The following is a 22,577-nucleotide window of genomic DNA, read 5'->3' as shown; positions in this document are numbered from 1 at the left end:
AGGGGCGTGTGGGTGGCTCAGTCAGTTAAATGTTGGCCTTTGGCTCTGGTCATGATCCCAGTGTCCTGGGATCGAGCCCCATGTTCAGCAAGGAGTCTGTTTCTTCCTCTCCCTCTGCCCCTCCCCCCATTCATGCTCTCTCAAATAAATAAAATCTTAAAAAAAAAAATTCAGCTTATTAAAAAAGTGGGAGAGATAGACAAGATTGTCAAAATGGCACTGATTGCTGAAACAGGCCGTACATTAATACTGACTGTTATTGTCTCAGTCTGCGAAATTTTCCATGATAAATAGTACATTGAAAATTTTAAAATAAGGTTTCCCAAGCAATGTAGGAAAAATTTGTGCTTCAGTGGAAAACTATGCACTGTGTGGACTCTAGATGACACCCTCTGGATTATTGGATTCTGATTTTATCTGAGCTATGTCACAACTTTATAAATTGTATGTAACTGATAGCAGGACAAGTAACTCTTGTCTAAGAAAATGTAAATTCTGTCCTACCTGTTAGAGTTTCAAATGGCCTCCCTCCCGCACTGTGAAAGCAGTTAGTCTTGCCCCTATTTGCACATTCATTTCAACATTTTTTATTCTGTATGAATGTATGCTGTTTTGATGTCTCCTTTGAACCTGTTATAACATCTCCCTGGTTCCCTGCTCACAAGTTAAATAAAAGTTCTAACACATGTTCACTTTTATGTCTGCTGGAGTCATAATTTTACCCCTTCTTGAAAGTTATCTCTTAGATGGGGCGCCTGGGTGGCTCAGATGGTTAAGCGTCTGCCTTCGGCTCAGGTCATGATCCCAGGGTCCTGGGATCGAGTCCCACATCGGGCTCCCGGCTCGGCGGGGAGCCTGCTTCTCCCTCTGACCCTCTCCCCTCTCATGCTGTTTCTCTCTCGCTCGCTCTCTAAAAAATAAATAAAATCTTTAAAAAAAAAAAAAGAAAGTTATCTCTTAGCAGTGTAGTATTTATGTCTTTCTTGTGAAGCTGAAAGTAAAATAAATGAATTGGTATACTTATGAATGATTGTGTGTTAATGAATAATTAATTGTAAAATATTTTCAGAGTAAATTGTAAGCTAGTTGTACAAATGTTAACAAACTTTTCCTCCATAATTTTGTTTCTCATACCATTAATTCCAAAAAACCCTCTTGGAATCTTTGTACCAGAGGTCTAGATGGATTTTCAGTAAACATGAGAGCTCACTAAAGTGAAATATGAGCATAGCAAGTTTGAAAACACTTCAAAACAAAAACTGAGTCACATCTCCCGAAAATCTGTTTAAGAAATCCAAAATTTTAATACAGACCCAAGATACATTGTTGAAAGACACAAGCACGGTCTGCATTATTTAACAACAAATAATCAAGTTTTAGGGCAGGAGTCTCACCTTCTATGTCTACACCACTGCTCCAATTTCTTTTCTTTCTCTTTCCTTTAACTTTGCCATCTTTTCTTCAACGAAACTAACTGCAGACACTGGAATTTCTCCACATTTTGTTACAGATATCCACTGCTACCAATTGTCACCTCTTGAATATTTAGGAGCCATTTCTCCTGGTCATCTAGGCTCTATGTTGGTTCCATTTTCACCAAGTTTAATGGCAATCAATCGGTCACTGTTCTTTTGTGTTTGTCTTATAAGAGTTTCACAGATGCAGAAATAACACATTTGGACGTCATGCCCACACATGGCACACCTCCAAAAAAGGATACTACAGCTATGTCCATGATCTCTTGCTGAACTTTCTGCCCACTCTCAAAAAAACAGATGCTGATTTCTAAGAATAAGTAGAAAAATGTGTTGAAACAATTTTGGAGAAGAACATGCTGTATATACGCTCTTAATTCACTTTTAAACACTTTAGACTACTAGAGAAGACTGGCTTCCCTTGTATTTGTATTATCCAGAGCTCTGGGTAAAGCCTTGCATGATCTACCCCTTCCTCACCTCTTCCGGGTGTTCATTCAAACATTCCATTGAGGTGCTATCCCCCTTCATCGCTTTGTTTCCCCATAGCAATGATCACCATCTCTCATGCCATATTTTATCACTTTTTTTTAATCTTGTTTATTGCCTGTCTCCCTCCACAAGAATGAAAAGTCCCTGAAGACAGGTGTTTCTGCTTTGTTCACAGGTTACCCTCTGCACCTTGAACAAAGTCTGGAAACAGTAGCAATTCAGTAACTATTCTTTTAATGAAGGAAATGCCAGTCCTTCTCACCACTCTCTCTTTTTTTTTTTAAGATTTTTTAAATTTATTTATTCGACAGAGAGAGAGAGACAGCGAGAGAGGGAACACAAGCAGGGGGAGTGGGAAAGGGAGAAGCAGGCTCCCTGCCGAGTAGAGAGCCCAATGTGGGGCTCAATCCCAGGACCCTGGGATCATGACCTGAGCCCAAGGCAGAAGCTTAACTGACTGAGCCACCCAGGCACCCCTCACCACTCTCTCTTAAAGGCAAAGATTTGGCTTTATTTGTTTGTGCAATTCTAGCATTTACCTGGCACATGGTATATATTCAGTAAGAATTAGTCTCATGGATTCCCCTGGGAGACTCAGGTCAATTCTAGGATAGCTGCAATTGGTACAGATCAAGAAAAGCCTAATTTAGCACCCGTTCTGGTTTCCACATCATTTCCCTGATTCATCATTACCTGGGAAGACTTAGACTAGGTCATCCATCTTTAGACTGTCCATTGAAAGACTAGACACGGTGGTGCAGGGTAATGGAGGAAGTATATGGTGTTTACAACTTTTTTTTGGCACTTGCTAGACATTCATTTGTATGTGTCACTAACAGGATAAAATGCCAAGAACCGAGAAGACTGCCTGGATTTGGTGCAAGGGGCTCAGAGTATTGAGTTTTTAATGTGGCATTATGGCATGTGTATTTTTTTTTTAAAGATTTTATTTATTTATTTGAGACAGAGAGAATGAGAGACAGAGAGCATGAGAGGGAGGAGGGTCAGAGGGAGAAGCAGACTCCCTGCCGAGCAGGGAGCCCGACGCGGGACTCGATCCCAGGACTCCAGGATCATGACCTGAGCCGAAGGCAGTCGCTTAACCAACTGAGCCACCCAGGCGCCCCTGGCATGTGTATTTTAGAAACCACTGTGATAATACAGTTTGGGGTGGGAAGTCAGCTTGGAGCTTTAATAAGAGTAAGGAGGAAGCTTTAGTAATGAGTCGGCCACAGTGCCATTAAATGGTTGTCCTAAGGCTCCTTCCAGGTCCAAGATGAAAAAGAAAGGAGAAGAAGGAAGGAAGGGAGGGAGGGAGGGAGGGAGGTGAGAAGGAAGGAAAAGCAAGGAGAGAAGGAGGGAGGAAGGAAGAGAGAGAGGAAAGGCGGCAGGAAAGGGAGAAAAAGACGGAAACATTTGTTCTAGCAGATTGTGTGTGTGTGTGTGTGTGTGTGTGTGTGTGCGTGAAAAACGTCCCAACTCATCGCTATCAGTGTAGGCAAACTTTCTGATGTCTTCCCTTTGACGGTGAACACCACGACTTCCCTCACTGAAGAAAGAAAGGCTCGGGTTACCACCCCGGATTTCCAGAAGGAGTTGCACCGTGGGGACACCACGTGGTTCCAAGCGCTGGCCCACCCACTCGCGGGGGCGAGAGGCCCGTCGCGGCCCGGCGGGGCGGGAGGGTGGGTGTGCGCTGGGCAGCCGCCACCGGAGGAGGGGCCGGAGGGTGGCGCGGAGCCCGCGCTTTTCCCCGCCGCCCCGATGAAGTTGGCGGGGGACAGCGCGGGGCGGGCATGGCAGAGATGCGGCCGGGGCCTGCGGCGGGGCTGCAGCTCAGCGCGCTGCCCGACCACTCCCCGCTGCTGCAGCCCGGCCTGGCCGAGCTGCGGCGCCGAGCCCGGGCGGCGGGCGCTCCGCCGACGCCTCTGCCACTCACCGACTCCTTCCTGCTGCGGTTCCTGCGCGCCCGGGACTTCGACCTCGACCTGGCCTGGCGGGTGAGCACGCTTCCCCGCTGCGTTCCCCTGCGCGGGCAGGGCGGGGGACCAGCGGCATGGCCAGACCTCTGGGAAATCCCGAGTTGCCTGCCGAGCCTTGGTGGCTGGCTACGCGCCCTTCTAACGCACAGGGCGGCGGGCGCGGTGGCTGCAGGTGTTCTGAGAACTCCCGCGCCGGTCCTTCCAGTTTCTCTGAGTCACGGAAAGAGGAAACCTAGAAAAAGCTGGAGCGCTCTGGGGTGATGGCCCGTTTGACCCCAAACACTGGAACTGTGCTCTAGATGAGTCTCCGAAACCTATCAAGTTTTTGTTTTTGTTTTTGTTTGTTTGTTTGTTTGTTTGGGTGGGGGGGGAGAATAGGGATGTCTTTCCTGTCCCTGGCCCGAAGCCAGCGATATAAAACAGAGTAACAGCTTCGAAGTAGGAAACCTAGATTTATCACAATTTAGCAGATCACAACACCTGTGGTGGGAAAAATGAAGTTGCCAGTAAAACTGAAGGTCTGAAGCCAAATTCTAGCAAAATAGTGCCATTATTAATAATAATACTTAAATGTCAGGACAGTAAAGCGGTCCAATATATTTTGAGTGGAAAGGTGCGGGATGAGGTGGTTCTTTTGTGTTTCCAGGTATGTTACAGATGGTTGAAGAAGGGGTGATAGGAAAACAGGAACCAAAAAAGAGGGATGTAACCTTGAGTTATGTCACTTTGGGCTCAGCATCCTCTTCTGTTAAATAAGGGTGAGAAAGCCTACCTCACTGATTCTGAGGATTGAACATTAACCAGTTTAGCAGAACAACACGTACCCAGCACAGAGCCTGACAATATAGTAAGCACTCAGCAATTGAACCTGATCTAGCCCTTCCGCCAAGTGGCTTCCTCGGTGTCATATTGGGAGTGGGAGACAGGGAAAGTATACCAGTGCAGAATCATAACATGACCCAGTATGAGTTTTGTTGTTGTTGTTGATAACTAATTTTTAATTGAAAAAGTAAAGAGCATGGGTGATTTTTTTATGAACAGTAAAGAGTGCAAAGTAAGTTTCTAAAAGTAACTTTATAAAGGAAAAAAGTTCCCCACCCCAAACCTTCATTTTGCTGGTCCTCTACCCAGAATCAGTTACTGTTACCTGTTTATCTTTCTAGGTATAGTCTGTGCTCACACAAGCATATGTATGTGTTTTACATTTGGCCTTGTTTGTTTGGTTTTTGTTTTTGTTTTTTGTTTTTACCTAATTTATCATAGAGATCAGCCTAGTTCAGTATGTGTTCATAAATCTTATTCTTTTTGGGGGCTGTGTACTATTCCATTGTATGGATTTATTATATCTAAATTTATTAACCAGTCCCCTGTTATTAGATAGAGGAGTTATCCTCAGCCAATGGCAATGCCCACACATGCTGTTCTTTCCTTCATTCAGTGATTATTTTTTGAACTCTTACAATTTGCCTGGCTGTACACAAAATGCAGTAAACAAGACAAATGGGATTTCTTCTATCACCAACTGGATATCTCTTTATATATTTGTCTTTGTGCAAAAATAGGAGTAGTATCTCTTTATACATTTGTCTTTGTGCAAACATAGGAATATATCCTTACAAGTTCAACCTGTAAAGTTCCTGGATGAAGTGAGGTATGCATTTTCAGGGTTGATGAATGTAACTGTCCTTCAAAGCGTTTGCACTAATTTTATCACTTTTATATTACAAAATGGCGCCTTTTTCTCCATATTATCACCAACACTGTACTATCAAACATTATGATCTGTGTCAACCTGCTTGGTGAGCAATTGGTTCTCATTATAATATGCATTTGTTTAATTAAAAGTGAGGTTAATCATCTTTCATATATTTAAAATTTTTAGATTATTTTCTAGTTAGCTGTTTTTACAGTTTGTTGATTTTCTTCCATTTTGTTCACATAAAATATACATATACATTTTTTATTCATAAAATATCTTTATGTATTAAAGAAAATAAGCCTTTGCCCTAGTTTGTTGTCTTTGGACATTGCTTGTACTATTTTTCTTTTCTGTGCGGACTTTAAACATTTTTATGTAATCACATGTATCGATTAGATTGTTCTTTGATTGTTTCTGGGTTTTATAAGCTCTTCTCCTCTCCAAAATTTTCTCTAGTAATTTATGATGTCTCTTTTTAATGTTGGAGTTGCTAACCTACTGGGATTTATTTTGATGTTAGGAATGAAATAAGAATCTGACTTTATTTTTGTTTCGTCAGATGGCTACTCAGGTATCCCAACATCATGGGTAATAAACTAATATTTACTCAGCAACTACTAAATATAAAGACAATCTTAGGTCCCATGAGGAGTGCAGTTTAAATGAAACATTAAACATATAAATGTGTAGAGATCACTAATAATAAAAAAGTGTGTGATTTACTGATTTCATTTTAGCTGCTTTTCAAAAGTAATGTCTACACACAAGAAGGAATAAAAGTTACCTCCAGCAGCTGTTATATATATTGTTTTCTGTATTCTTTATTTTCCTGAATTGTTTTCATTTCACCATGTCCTTGAGGAATTGGTTAGCAAGACTGTCTAAATCCACTGGATAGGGATCAAGTTTCTGTTTGTGAACTCTTTGCCTTACTTTTCTGCCAACTAGAAAGGAAAGGGAAAGGCTTAGAGTGTGAACTATTTTTTTTTTTCAATTTCCTCCATAAAGGCAGTTAATTTAACTCAAACCCCCTTATTTATAATATAAAAGCCCTATAGTTTTAGTATATGAAGAAAGCTTGATAAGCCCCTCAGTTACAATGAAATTTCTCATTATTCTAGTTTTTGTATTTGAAGATACAGTGAATTAATGAGGTTTTTATGATTCTAAAAGTTTATAGAGTACCAAGTATTTGGGTAAATAGTGTTTGTGTGGATCATCCCATTATTTTCTCATTTTAGAAGAAACTGAGATGCAGTTTCTACTCCAAAGTCAGGTATTAAGTGGTAGAGGAGGGATTTGAACTTGGGTTGAACTCTGCAGAGCCTATGCTCACAAGTATACTGCACTTGCCCCTTCTGTTCAAAACAATGAACATAAAACGGCCAACTGTTAACCTCTATGTGTCCTACATGTTCTTGTGAATGCCTGTCTTTTATAAGTGACTAGTTCAGTTCCCTATGTTTTTGCTCTATGTGGCAAGTTTTTTTATCCTTTAAGTATTTTTACGGTTTCCCCAAAGTCTTTGAAGCTTTCAAAAATCCATTGACTCTTCCTGTAGCTTCTTTTATAGAATTTGTCATATCACATGTCAGTTTCAGTGACTCTGCTCCTGATAGTTACTGCCCTTAAACAAATGTGTAACTTCTCTGAGCTTTACTATTCTTATCCATAACATGGGATAACAGTAGTTACCTCTCAGGATGGTTGTGAGAAGGAATTGAAATGATGCCATTAAACCCTGTAAACGCAGCACAACTATAGCTGTTATTTTGTTTGAAAGCACATGAAAAATGTAAGAAGAAACTGACTCTACTACAAAGCATAGTTAAAATAAACCCTAACTTTTTACATTTATTTATTCCTAACTGGAGCAAAAACAGGTGCCTTCCAGTAATGAATGCTTACCTGCTGCCAGGTTTTTTTTGTTGTTGTGGACTTCTGATATTTGTTTGAGAATTGCTGAGTAGCAGTTTGTGTTATTTACATAACTTATTTATGTCAGCCAAGTTTTGAATTTATTTGTCAGAGGAAAAGTAATGCTCAAATATCCAGGTTTAGATACTTCAATTTGCAAAAGTTAAATGTCAAAGGCAGGAGAGTGATTTGCACACTTTTATGAAAAAGTCAGCTTTTCAAGTATGTGAATTCGGCTGGTTTATTCACGCATTAATTTATTCTTTCATTCAACACTTGTACCTATCTCCTGGGTGCCCAGCATTCTGCAGAGATGAATAAGCTGAGGACCCTGCCTGTTACCTAAAGATCCCTTTTAATGAAGCTACAACTTCTATGATTCCATGGGAAATTAAAATCGTTATTTTTATATAGGAGCTAATATGCTGCTTCTAGCGTTTTGCTTGAAACAGAATTAAAAGGACTATTTTTGTATCTGAGGGAGCTATCAAAGTAATGAGCACTGTAACATTCTTTTAACACTTATTCTGATGCCCTCTAAGACAGGAGGAGGAAGAGAAACTCAAAGAGTAGAATGAATATATCAGAATCTACAATGTACCTTTTGTTCTTTCTGCTTTTGGAAATTGCTATTTAGGTCACCAGTTATTTCTTTGTTGGCTAATTTAGGGACTTTTTTCTTTCCTACCTCGCAGTTTTATCCAGCCCATGGCAACATTCTCTTTTTTAAAAGAGTTCAGAAAAGTTTATTAAATGAAGAAATGAGAGGGAGAAAGACAGAGATAGAGAAAGTTAGAAAGACAACATCAGGGAGAGAGAGAGAGAGAGGGGAGAGAGGGGCAGGAGACATACATAACTTTTTCCTCCCTTCTGTGCGCCATGGTGTCAAGGCTCCTCCAGTCCAGCCAGCTTTTCTCTTTCTCCAGCCCTTGCCAGCCATTAACGTTGCTCCAGGTTTGGAATTTCACCCTCTACTTGGCTTTTAAATTTATATTTGTTCTTTCTCTTCCAGGTCATCACTACTTTGTGATCACACCTGTCATGTTTATTCCAGTGACTCTCAAATATGAAATTCGTCCCTTCCTTTCATCTAAACTTCCATTTCCCACCTCTTTAAATTCAAAACAGACTTATTGTTGGGGTGCCCAGGTGGTGCAGATGGTTAAGCCTCCGACACTTGGTTTCAGCTCAGGTCTTGATCTCACGGTCGTGAGATCAAGCCTTCCCTCAGGCTCCACGCTGAGCGTGGAGTTTGCTTGAGATTCTCCTTCCTTCTCCCTCTGCCCCTCCCTCTTGTGCTCTCTCTCTCTCAAAATAATTAAATCTTTAAAACAAAACAACAAAACCCAAACATATTGTCATTTTACAAAAATTGAGAATGCTAAACATCGTGAAGAGGAAAATTAAACCATAATAAACTTTAAATGCATTGATTTTAGTATTCTTCACAATATACTGGCAATATCCGTATTTCTTGTAAATGCAGAGTAACCATTATTGGTGGTTCTTTTAAAATAAAAAGAAAACAGGATTCCTTCAGACCATACTTTACCAAGACCTACTATCTGGGCTTACTGTTCTGCTCAGAATACATACCACTATTAACAAAGCTGATTTTTATTGTTTTTCTATTAGTAGAAAGTATAGCAATGGTATAGAGATGTTCCTTTATATCTTTGATTTAGCTCTTTTTTGTAGGAAAGAAAATGAAACCAAAAAATTCTAGTTATCTTTAACATAAACCTGCACTAAGATACTCAGATGAGCAATAAATCCAAATAACTTTCCTATTACAACAATAGCAGGGGTAACTACCACTCATTATGTCCATGTATGCTTTACGTTTAATCCCGCAAGCAGATATGGAGGAAACAAGACACAAAGGAGTTAAATAACTACCCAAGATCACACAGGTGATATGTGGTAGAGTCAAGGTTTTTCTGATGAAGCAGCCTGGGAATTTAACTTTTCACTACAAAGCATGGCATGTATGATCCAGTTGTCACCAGCAGGTCAGCCCCAATGAGCGCAGGCATTTTATTCTGTTCATGGCTATAACTCAAGTGCCTATCCAGTGTGTAGAACAATGTAGATGCTCCAAAAATACTTGTACAGCTAATTCATTTGATTTCTATTTTTCCTTATTTCAGAATGGACTAACAGTAGATGTTTCAGTTAGCTATTGCTGAGTAACAAGTCACCCCCAAATTTAGTGGCTTAAACCGCAACTATTTATTCGTCTGTGATTCTCAGTTGGGCAGGGCTGAGTGGGGATGACTCATCTGTGATCCACATTGCATCAGATGGGAACTTGGCTGAGACCAGACCAAGATGGGCTCTAGTTGTCTAGTGCCTCTTTCCACATAGACTTACTATTTAGTAATCTTATTCTGATGTGGTTTCTGGGTCCCCAAAAGCAAATGTAGAAAGTCCCAGCCTTCCTAAACTAGCACAGTGTCACTTCTGCCAAAGCAAAATGTAAGGCACAGTGTCACTTCTGCCAAAGCAAAATGTAAGGCTGGCCCAGATTCTGGGGGGAGGAATCAACTGGATTCCACCTGTAAGGGGACAAATGGCATGTGTCTACCAGGAGGGGAGGTATTACTGGTAGCTATCTTTGGAGACTACCAACCATAGGAGACAAATGAAAATTACTCAACTTTGAATTTGTGATGAAGTCTTATCACCTGCAATGCTTGATGACGGGAACTTAAATTTTTACAATGAAAAAAAAATACCCCAGATTAAAATCCTGACATAATGGATGGTAAGGGCCGTACATAATGCCAAGGCTTTGCTTCCGTTTTTACAAGGTGCTTACCATGTATGACATCTGTAGTCAATTTTTATTTTATTTTTCAGTTACTGAAAAACTATTATAAGTGGAGAGCAGAATGTCCAGAAATAAGTGCAGATCTGTGCCCTAGAAGTATTCTGGGACTTCTGAAGGCTGGTTACCTCGGAGTCCTGAGAGCCAGAGATCCCACTGGCAGCAAAGTTCTTATTTACAGAATCGGTAAGTCATATACAGCACTGCTTTTCTTTTTCTTTCTTTTTCTTGGCTGCCATACTGAAAGCTTTATGAGTCCATATTTAAGAATTTTGCTTTTCAGGCTTTAACTTAGGTTTAATTTAGATTGTAATGTCCCTCAAATATAATAAAACTGGCAACTGTGAGAAAATTAGAAACCAACGAAAAGCTTGCTTCCGTTCTTCCACACAGTCAGCTGTATAAAATAAGAGAGAAAGAAAGCAGAGTAGAGAAATACAGGGGGAAAGGTGAAAAAGATCAAGGTAAAGTGTTTAGAAAATGCTTAGTAGGAAATCCAAATAAGAATTCTGAACGGTAATAACACAAGCTCCATGAGAGCATGGATTTTGTCTGTTCTGTTCACTGTATCCTAACACTAAAACCAGGACCTAGTATATGGTAGGTATGTATTAAATATTTCTGGAGTGAGTGAATGGCTAGTTGGATAACACCCGAGGCTGAGGAGCCAGGGACTCATTCTCTGGGGCGGGGGAAGGTCCAGTGGGAAAGCGGCATCCCTGAGTAGCGTTGAAGACACTGTATTCCACATACCCCTCTTGTCATAGCTTCCCCTTTTCACCGTTAGACCTTCCTAGTATTCCTGTGGTGTGACTGCCCCTTCCTCAGACCTGTGTGTGATTAAAAATGGCATGTAATGAAGAAGGACTCACACTGCTCCCAGCATCCTCTCGTGGCCTCTTTATAGATTTGCTTTTTCTACCTGATTATAGATAAGATACCTGCTTGTAACTCAACTGTTTATGATCTTGTAAGAAGGTACTGCATGTAATTCTTTAGGGTATCAGAAGACCGAGGAGAATGATTCCGGGTGTTTGCTCCTGCTTATGTGTCAGATACAATTGGGTCAGTCGTGAAGTCACTGTCCATAAAACAGATGTCACCATGTCTGCCCTGTCCTTTTGTTGCCCCACCAGTGTTATAGGATGATGAATGTAGTTCCCCAAGTTCTTTAGAGGTAGAGTTGCCAGAGTGACGATATTATCTATGTTTTATGTAGCAAGTAACCATAGAGTGTATGAAAATATGGGATGTCCAGTTTGAATTTGAATTTCAGATAAACAGGATATAATTTTTTAGTATCAGTATGCTCCATACATACTAAAAAATTATTTGTTTTTTATCTGAAATTCAGCTTTAACAGGGTGTCTTATATTTTATCTGGCAATGCTACTCAAAGGTCCCAGGAACATAAAACTGAAACCTTCAGGGGGCTCTTTCTGCAAGTGTCCTGGCTCTGTACTGCCTGGCTGGAGTTTTTTCAAATTTGTGCATGAATTACCTGGGGCAAGTTAAGAAGTAAAAATGACATCTTCATAGTGAAAAAACTAATGTGCTACTTTGATCATAAATACCTTAACACTGGGGGAATCTGGATGGCTCAGTCAGTGGAACGTGCGACTCTTGATCTTGGGGTTGTGAGTTTGAGCCCCACGTTGGGTATAGAGATTATTTAAAAATAAAAGCTTTATGAATAAATAAATACATACATACATACATACCTTAACACTGCATCAATTGTCTTCTATTGCTTAGTGAGAGGGTTTCTTATGGTACATTAACATTTAAGTATACTGTTTTTAAAATCAAGAAAACATGTTGGTTGGGGCGGTCCCTGGGTGGCTCAGTCGGTTAAGCATTTGCCTTCAGCTCAGGTCATGATCCCAGGGTCCTGGGATCAAGCCCCATATCCAGCTCCTTGCTCGGCGGGGAGCCTGCTTCTCCCTCTCCCTCTGCCTGCTGCTCCCCCTGCTTGTGCGCTCTCTCTCTGTCAAATAAATAAAATCTTAAAAAAAACAAAAACAGAAAACACGTAAGTTAGTGATGGTCAGAACAGAAGGGCATGCAGCAAATTTCCTGTGTGTTATGTAGAATAAGATCTTATTCTAGGGTGCAAAGGGAAAACTCAGAAGAGGTTTAGGAGTAAAAGGAAAGGATAGGATAAAGATTTATAAATTTCCTAAATGTAATTGAATTAATGGGAGAAACTAAAAAAGGAAATCTGTGGTAGAGGTTTTGGGTAGAACATTAGCATAACCACCTTTCCCTAGGTACCATCTGTGCAGTGAAAATGCACAGAACCTTTTTTCTCCAGTCCATCAGGGCAACACAAGGTGAAACTCAGTTTTTGCCACTATTAGCCTACCAGCCAAATATAATTTTATGCCTTTTGAAACTATTATACTGTCGCAGCAAAAATAAAATTTAACAGTGAGTATTAAGTTTTGACTATGGCTTAGTTCTTAGGGTTAAAGTTCTACAGCACATTGCCCAGGTTGGAACTGCAGCTCTGCTATGTTCTAGCTACGTGGGCAGCTATGTACCCGTAATCCCATTTTCTCTGTCAAACAGGCATAGTAAAAACCTATCTCACGGGGTTCCTGTGAGCATTAAATCCTGTAATACACATGAAATATAATTAGAACATTACCTGATATATAATCAGCACTCAATAAATATTAAATAGATGCTGGAAAAGGAATGAAGAAGTTAAGTCATATTTTCCTTTTGCCTTAAAGGAGCTTAGAGTCTAGACCAGCGCTATCCAATAGAATTTTCTATGATGATGAAATTGTTCTACAGTAGCCACTAGTCACACGTGGCTATTGAGCACTTGAAATGTGGCTTTTGCAACTAAGAAATTGAATTTTTAATTTCATTTAATGTTAATTAGTTTAAATTTAAATAGCCACACATGGCTAATGGCTACCCCATTGGACAGCACAGGTCTAGACAACTATGTTGGTGAGCTTGGAAATTTAGGCCAGTAACTATTTTCTTGACTGCAGACTTTCAATCATTCTGCTTGTATTTTTCACCATTTTAGCTTTTCTGCCAATGTCTGAAGTAATATAGTATATTTGAGCTGGGTTATCCATGAATTGATTACTCAAATTCTTACCAGGCAGCTGAGGCTCTTAAAAAGCAAAGGGCAATCCCATTATGCCTTTCTGGGAATACTTCTGATTGTCTCTTTTCTATCTTCGATTTTTTCCTTGCTAGAAGACACTCCCTATCAACATTTAAATCTATTAAGGGTCAGCCATCCAAAACAAAACAAAAACTCCTTCTCAATCCCACAAGATCCTCCAGCCTCCACCCCAGCCATCTCCCTACTCCTCATTCTCAGCCAAACATCTCAAATTAGTGATGTTCACCATCCATATTTTCACAGTTTTTCACAATTCCTCTCAATCCACCCTGCCCTGGTTTCACTTCCACCTCTGTGCTGAAATGACCTTAACAAATCATCAGTGACCTTCTTTTCACCAAATCTAGTGGACATGTTTAGTTCTGTTTTACTTGATCTCTCAACACAGCAAACCACTTCCTCTTTCTTGAGATATCCTCTTCCCTTGGCTTTTCTAATGCTACATTCTCCTGATGTTTTCCTGACTTAAACTGGCTGCTCCTTCTGAGTCTCCTTTGCTGGCACCACCTGTTCTACCACCTTTTCAATTCTGAAATTCTTTAGGGCACTTCCTCTTCTTATGCTACTTTCTATGTAGACCTAAGATAATCCCTGTTGCAGGCTGTCATGCAAGTACAAACAACTCTCAGATTTCTGTCTTCACCCCACCATCTCCTGTCCCCAGGGATCTGTAGGAGCAGCTCCCTATTCCAACTGTCTCCAGTTGGATGTCTCTCATTCACCATTTTTACGTGTCCCAAACTACTTACGATTTTTTCCTCCCAAAACATTTCTCTTTCACTGTTTCCTCTCTCAGTAAATGGTACCACCATTCTACCCAGTTGCCCAAGCCAGAAACTTTGGTATTTTGAAACTTTACCATTACTTAATCATGAATCTTTTCTTTCCCCTTTCTCATTTGTCTCCTTAGGCACTCCTTGGAACCTTCAGTATGAAGACTTGCATTTTTTTCAGCTTTGGAACATTTTTCTCTACTGTTATTCCTCTTTCCCCTCTTCCCTATTCTCTGCATTATTTCCTTCCAGAACTCTAATTAGTTGGATGTCAAAACTCTGGATCTAGCTGCATGTCTCTAGCTGCATGAGTCTTTTGATGCATACATATCAATTGTTGGCTCTTTTCAGAGAATTCCTCAGCTTGGTATTCCAAACCATTATGCACTCATTGGCTGTGTCTTTTCTGCTATTTGACCCATCAACTGAGATTTACTTGAATTATCGTCTTTTTATTTCCAAGATCTCAACTGATTCTTTTAAATAATAACCTGTTCTTATAATAATAGCCTACATTACCCTTTTATTCCCTCACTGAAACTATCTTGCTTCTTTTTAATGTCTCTTGCTTTATTAACTGTTTCCTTAGGTTTTAATGTCTTTGTCTACTGAGTGTGGTTCCCCTCTTCTTTGTGTGTATTTTTAAAAATGTTATAATACTTAGTGAATGTGTATCTTCTTTTAAGATCACCTGTTTGCCTGTCCATTACTGTCATTTCTGCTTGCCCTGGCCTGCCCAGGGATGGTGGGGGAGGGGAGAGGACAGGAATGTCAGTAATGCTTTGTTGTTTCCCCTGGGTGTAGGCAGCTACCAGAGTGCTTCCCTGGCTCTTTTCCAAAGCCCACACTTACTGTTCTGGCCTGTGCAGACATGACCGCTATGTGCTGTTGCCACCGAGGGGTGTCTGATACATCATCCTGCCAGTCTGCTCTTCATCCATTTCCCTTAGCAACCTCTTCGGTTACTATAGGGACCTTAGTTACTCTTTATAATCCTTTATCATCCAAAAGCCCTTGCTTTTCCCATTTCCAACACCTCCGAGCTGGGAGCATACCTGGGGACATTCTCGTCTTTAGCCACAACCCTCTCCTGAATGTTTTGGGCTATAGCTTCATCTGGCAATCAGATCCAGCCTGCATTCATTCTCTTCTCCCCCATGCCCTTATCTGTTCTTCCCTAGGGATTTGAGGATAGAGGAAATAGCAGGAACATGTTTTTGGACTACCAAATTGATCCATTATTCAATTCACGCTCTTTGTACATGTTTTTATTTCTACTGACATTTTAAGTCTCAAAAGAATTAGTTTCCCTTTGTAAATCTTCCTGAATCCTTACACTATGCTGAGATATGCTATTTTTAAAATTTTTTTTAGCACAATGGGACCCCAAAGTTTTCACAGCTTATGATGTTTTTCGCGTAAGTCTAATCACATCCGAGCTTATTGTACAGGAGGTAGAAACGCAACGGAATGGTATCAAGGCTATCTTTGATCTAGAAGGCTGGCAGTTTTCTCATGCTTTTCAAATCACCCCATCCGTAGCCAAGAAGATTGCTGCTGTTCTTACAGTAAGTGTATATTTTAACTCTTTGGGATACTAATTCCAAATAATAGATTTCAATTTAGTTATATGTTCAACAAAGCAAGAGGATAATACATTTATTAGAAAATAAATAATTTTAAAATGACACATAGAATTCAATAATGCTAAGAGGAAATAAAGTGCTATTAATTCATAAAAGAAAGAATGTTGCAAGAAACTGAAAATAGGTTCAAAATTAGTAACTACAGAATTTATACATTTAAATAATAGCGTGGTAACTTTCTCTTTCTGTTATTAATATTTTCTTCCTAAATTAAAAAATTGACTCAAAACAATATTTATAGCAATGGTACAATAAAATGTTACATTCTTGGTAGGTATAAATTGATACAATCCCTTCAGAAATTAAAGGTTTTTAAGATGGCCATCATCTTTGATCCAGTAATTCTACTTTCGGGGACCTAGCCAATGAATAATCTGAAATACAGTAAAGACTTCATATATAATAACAATAGTAGCTTATTATGTGCCAAGTACTTTGCTAAATGTCTCAATGTCTCTTAATGACCAAACAAGCCTATAGCTATTATTTTTCCCATTTTACAGATTAATTAACTATATCAGAGGGGTGACATAGCAATGCCCAAGCACACACATTTTGTCAACAGTGAAGCAAGAATTCCAGTTCAGGTCATCTGAATGTAGGAGTTGTGTTTATAACCACCATTGCCTCCGATAAAGATAGTTACTATAGCATCAATTTTTATAGATGAGAATTAGAAACAGTTTATTTTTCCAGAAATAGGAAAATTATGGTATATCCATTTGATAGATTATCGCAACAATATTAAAACTCATGATATGTGTAAAAATTGTATTATGTCAATGAAACAAAACAGGGTGCAAATTATTTAGACAGCATATTGACAATTATGTTTAAAATAAAATTATTCATAGAAAGAACCTGGAAGGAAAAGCTCCAAATTGATAACACATCTGTAAAAGGTATGCATAGGGGAAAAAAAAAAAGAATTTTGCATGAAAGAAATTTGGCGGGAGAAATCTGTATGTGAGCACATTTTGTGTAGGAAAACTATTGATGAAGTGTTTTTTTTTAATTCTTAATGTTTTAAGATTTCTAAATAAACCTGTATTACTTTGATGTGAAAGACCTATACCTGTGCCAGAAGTTTAAAAGTGTGTGTTTACTATTTCTTCAGCTTCTATGAGATTTTAATTTTTTCCTCAAAATAAAAATTAGGGGAACATGGTTAAATATAAACATCCAAATGACTCACTGGTTCGTTGAAAGAACATTTATATGTGGTTGGAAAAGATATTTTCTGTGTCTTACTTACAAAAGATGCAGGTCTTTCTTAAAATACTTTGCCTAAGCTGTAAGGTGAAACCTTTTTCAGACATCTTTCCTTAATCTAGTGACTGTGAACTGCAGAGCAGGATATTGTGTTGATGGAATAAATAATTCTGAAAATAAAATCCCACTTTAGGTACTGCACTAAGTAAAGCAAGTGTTCAGAGAAGGGACTGGTCAATAGGAATATATATTGATTTATGCTTTGTTATTAATAATTTTTTTCTTTATTTTCAAAAGGATTCCTTTCCATTAAAAGTTCGTGGTATCCATTTGATAAATGAGCCAATAATTTTCCATGCTGTCTTTTCCATGATTAAACCATTCCTGACTGAAAAAATTAAGGAACGGGTAAGTAAAACATATTCAAGTCACTATTCTTCTGTACCAAATGTTCCAATCCTTTTTATTTAAGGATTGCATTCTTAACTCCCCTCCCCACAATTAGCCCAATGTTTTAAGTATTTGTCTAACAAAGCATTTTTATAAATTAAAATTCCTTTTTAATTTGGAAAATCAAGTTAGGCTTGGGGGGAACAGCCTCTCATTCATTGAAGTGGGAGCGCAAAATGGTATATTCCCTATAGAGGGCAGTGTGATAATAGTTATCAAAATCACAGCCTTTGCACTTTTGGGATTTTATCCCACAGATATACCAGCACATAAACAAAATTACAGATACAAAAGGATTCATTGTAGCAAAAGATTGGAAACCACCAAGTGTTCATCATTAGGGAACTGGTTAAATAAACAGCTGTATCAACACAATGGAATACAGTAAGACTTTCATGATGTAAAGTGAAATAAAAAAATGAAGAATAGTTTTTATAGTATACTACCTTTTGTATAAAAAGGGGAGAAATCAGAATCTCTAGTTGTATTTACATTAAAAGGATACAAGAAAGCAACCTAACTATATGTAATAGAGTAGAGGTGTGGATGGGGTGGATGAGGTTTGAGTAGGGACCAAGGCATCTCATTGTATACCTTTTATCTTGTTTTGATTTCTAGCCATATGAATGTATTATCTGTGCAAATAAAAAATAAATGTATTTAAATTAGACATGCATAACTGAAAACCACAATACCCAAGGTATGTGACTTAATGTCATGTTAATTAAAGCAAAGAGATTTGATGGGTTTCTTTGTTTTTGTTTTTACCTATCTTGTGGAGCCTTATCTCAGGTGAATATCTAATATCTCTTAGGTTTTTTTCAAGTATTAAAAATAAAATTTGAATTCCCAAGAATGGCAACCACTCTTCTACATTAATCTATAAAGGATAATTTGTAGAGATTATCCAGTAGGAATTTCTATCTGTCTTCAAGAAGAACTACACCTATGAAGATGGCCACTTTTCATTCTAGCATTTTTAAAAAAGTCAATTTTGCAGGGCTCACTTTTGTCTCTCCTCAGTGTAGCTTGATAATATCTGACACGTTTTGTTTAACTCTGAAAGATCTAAAAATAAGTATTTCTATTTTGGGTTATATTCTGGACAAATAAAAACAAAAACAATGAACTGAACCTAATGAATAGGAGAATATGAGCAAAAAAGAAAGAAAAATAAAAAAATTGAGAAGGTAGGTGAAGCATTTCAGTGAAAGGTAATTGACATGAAACAGACTTGCCAAAGTCAGGGAGATGGGGACCCAATCAAGCCATTCTCCTCCCTTTCAACATTTTGGCAATACCTTGTGAGTGTTTTTATTTGCCCCCTTCTGAGGAAATAGTGGAATTTTTTTCAATTAGCTGATGGTATTTTAAACATTTCAGAAGAAATCAAGAATTGGGACTCTGAGGTTCCCAACTCCAGGAAACTTGTTTCATTCATTTTTCAATTCTCCTATCCTAGCATACAGTAGCTGTTTTTAAATGATCATTGAATGTATAGATGAACTAGCAGATGGAAAAAGGGTACTTATTTATTTTTAGCAAGATGTGCTTTTAATTGAAGGCTCTAAGTCTTTATTTTAACTTCATGGCATTATATGATCACTTTTTATAGTTTAAAATATTTGAAAATTTAAGGTTCTCAACCATCATAATTGTCTCAATTCTGTCCTAGCCAAGAGTATCCATCAACTGTACCACATAAATTACTCCCCATATACATAACGGTGTGTGCAGATATATGCTTCTAATTCATATGAACTAATACCAGGAAGTATATTTTTATCATCTCTAGAACAGTCTCAGGATGTTAGATATTTTGCTAAGAATCACCTGTACATTAGGGAATAGACCATATAAAATAATTTTATTTAGAGTTTTAAAAATCTATTTTTGAAAGAGGACAGAATATCTTTCTATAAATCTTATATAGTTATACAAATACAAATACATATAAAAAACAGTAAGGTGGTTAGACTCATAAGCAGCACAATAGAAATTTAAGTATAATTCTTACATAAGCAGAGAAATAAAGGGCACAGTATCTATACATGCTCTCCTCTCTTGAAAGTCATTAAAATGCCTTGTTCTATGGTGTTGATTTTACATTAGAAATATATCTAATCTACTGAGAGACTGAGGGCATATCTTCTGAAACATTTTGGCTATTTCAGATTCACATGCACGGGAACAATTACAAACAAAGCTTACTTCAGCATTTCCCACACATTCTTCCTCTGGAATATGGTGGTACAGAATTCTCCATGGAGGACATTTGTCAGGAGTGGACAAATTTCATAATGAAGTCTGAAAATTACCTCAGCAGCATTTCACAGATCAGTCAATGAGAAGAAGTTACTTAATGTCAATGACTTCCTAATTATAAATACATGAGTGAGATCCTACCTGGTTATATGAATGAAAGAAAAAAAATCCTTTAAGCTAATTAACATTTTTCTGATTGATCTTTTAAAATGTAAAACTCTTCTGACATGAGCAACATGGATATTTGGGAAACTTCTTGACTTTTTAAATGCATTTTCTGTATCTTTCAAGTAGTTAAATGTTAGTATACCTTAAAAGCATAGAAAGGATTCCTGATTTTTATACTTGAAAGTATCTCCTAAAGTAGCTGTTTCTGAAAAGTTTCATTTTCCACAAGTTATCTGACTACATTGGTTTAGTAATAAATGTATAAATGGTCCACTGAAAAGAAGAATTAGCACAAATCAACTGATGATGAAAATTATTAACTCCCACCTTGGGTGGATGTCAGATTAGATTATAATTCAGATTAAAATCTGAATACAGTTTTACAGAGTTATTCTGTGGACCAGCAAGATAGTTCATCTCAGGAAAGTTCTATTTCAGTATATTTACACAATAGGAACTTTTGATTGAGGAGTCTGTACACCATAAACTATTGTATGTAGCATCTAGACCTCTTTATGAAATTACTCATGTTGATACAATTGATAATCAAAAATAATTTAGGAAATATTTCAGGTATAGCTGATGGTTTCTTAATATTATTTCTGCATTTTCAAATAAATCTAGAATGTAATTTTGACTTCAGTTTTTGGTTATTCTTATCATGACTACATAGAGAATTAGAAATGGAATAATATTTAATTGTCATACATGGACTCTATTTTTAATTGAACAATAACACAACTACACAAAAGAAAGAAAATGTTTACATTTTAAAAATCACTGTCAGTTACACCTGGAACTTTTCACATTATGTATGAAATAATTTTACTTTTACTATATATCAGAATATTCTAGCCAAATTCTAATTCACATTTACTTTAAAAAACCAGTAAAGTGTGCTGTTTGTATTATAGTTTATGTCAAAGAATATTTCATTTATTGACACAATGTCAGTATAGCTTTCAATTTATGACAATTTTATAGTGTTTCATGATTTTTTTTATTTTATTTTAAGCTTGAAAATAAAAAAACACAGGGTGCAAAATTTGTTAAACATTTGTTCAGCTTACTTGGGTTTCAACATTAATCATACAATAGTATCTTTGTGAAAGGATATATGAAGGGTGTTTTTCTTTATAAGAAAATTATTCTAATCAGGTGAGCTGATACTTGTGATTCTCTGTACATATGTCTATGAAAAAATTGAGAGCACTTGTGAATGTTCTTTAGAGAACATACTTAATTTTGACTTGGCATTGGGAAGCTAACTTTACATTATAATTTTTATTAAAAAATTAGATCATGCCTGTTTTCTAAAAAAAAATTATAAAGTCTTCCTTACAAAATCATATAATTCACAAAATTGTATAATTAGAAATAACAGCAGAATAAACTCATTGAAAAAGCATAAACAATAACAAGAACAAAAAGCTCTGGTTTACCCAACTTTTATTCCTCTGTAAAGGAGGTTTATATCAGAGTTCTACTTAATTTACTTTTGGGTACTTAAAACACTTTCTTATGACACTGTGAAGCACACGAATAAAGGGTAATATTTAAAGATGTCTCTTAAATGTGATTTACTGGTGATGTCATTAGCAGTAAATAGAATTAAAATACGTCAATCAACAGAAGTACATTTCATGATGGGACTTTGACATTTTTTTTAAATATCACTGAAGAACATTAAAAGAACAATGTGAAATGAGCAGGCAATTTTACAAGGTGGTAAGATAAATAACTATCTAATTGTCTCTATTACTTTACTGTAATTGCACCAGAAGTGCCTTTTATTTATAAGGTTAACACTAACATGTGCTCAGTATGTTAGTGAACTGCACAATAATTTATTTGTTTTAATATTGTTCAAAAGAAAATAAAGATCTTTCACATAAACAATAGCTGTTTCTTTTTCATTTTTAAATACAATACAAATATTAGGCGATTGTTCTCAAAAATTGCTTTTCTTTACAGATAAGTTTAAGAAAAAACTAACCACATCTGGTTGTCCATTACACAAATGCTAGTTTTTCCTCTGTAAGTTTTCATTACAGGCTGCTTTTCCAGGCTGCTGAGTTCAACACTATCTTCCTCTAGTGTCTTTTGCTGTGCTTAAAGGGACCACAAACTAATATCATGAAATTAAGCCATGCAGATTTAATAAGCTAAAACTTCTAAGCGAAAAAAGAGTGTGCTACTTAATCAGATAATTTAATTTTGAAATGATCTGCTGTTAGGCTAGATTGTGATTTTATATTTATATTATATATTTTTAATATATATATATATATTTTTTAAAGATTTTATTTATTTATTTGAGACAGAGAGAATGAGAGAGAGAGAGCACATGAGAAGGGGGAGGGTCAGAGGGAGAAGCAAGCTCCTTGCTGAGCAGGGAGCCCGATGCGGGACTCGATCCAGGGACTCCAGGATCATGACCTGAGCCGAAGGCAGTTGCTTAACCAAATGAGCCACCCAGGCGCCCATATTTTTAATATATTTTTATATAGTATAAAT

At 37.5% G+C, this 22,577-nt stretch overlaps 1 protein-coding gene across 2 annotated transcripts; it reads left to right on the top strand.

The window, feature by feature from the left end:
• Positions 1 to 3,646: 3,646 nt before the first annotated feature.
• Positions 3,647 to 21,953, top strand: TTPA (alpha tocopherol transfer protein). Of its 2 annotated transcripts, none has more exons than XM_021688180.1 (5): positions 3,647 to 3,967; positions 10,428 to 10,581; positions 15,694 to 15,887; positions 17,475 to 17,585; positions 19,802 to 21,953. In XM_021688180.1, exons 1-5 carry the CDS (start codon positions 3,764 to 3,766, stop codon positions 19,973 to 19,975), a joined length of 837 nt encoding a protein of 278 aa, XP_021543855.1. In that variant the 5' UTR covers positions 3,647 to 3,763; the 3' UTR covers positions 19,976 to 21,953. The 2 variants fall into 2 exon arrangements, with proteins under 2 accessions (XP_021543855.1, XP_021543856.1); XM_021688181.1 differs by lacking the exon at positions 19,802 to 21,953 and adding an exon at positions 17,885 to 18,041.
• The last annotated feature ends 624 nt before the right edge of the window (positions 21,954 to 22,577 follow it).

Source organism: Neomonachus schauinslandi, chromosome 4 (genome assembly GCF_002201575.2).
Source record: "Neomonachus schauinslandi chromosome 4, ASM220157v2, whole genome shotgun sequence".
Lineage (NCBI taxonomy): Eukaryota > Metazoa > Chordata > Mammalia > Carnivora > Phocidae > Neomonachus > Neomonachus schauinslandi.
Note: the sequence above shows the minus strand (reverse complement) of the source record. Positions and strands in the feature narration are given on the sequence as shown.

Excerpts from the sequence above, each read along its gene's own strand:
- TTPA (XM_021688180.1), top strand. The coding sequence starts at position 3,764 with ATGGCAGAGATGCGGCCGGGGCCTGCGGCGGGGCTGCAGCTCAGCGCG. Across the intron at positions 3,968-10,427 it reads ACCTCGACCTGGCCTGGCGG|TTACTGAAAAACTATTATAA; the intron begins GTGAGCACGCTT and ends TTTATTTTTCAG. Across the intron at positions 15,888-17,474 it reads AGATTGCTGCTGTTCTTACA|GATTCCTTTCCATTAAAAGT; the intron begins GTAAGTGTATAT and ends TATTTTCAAAAG.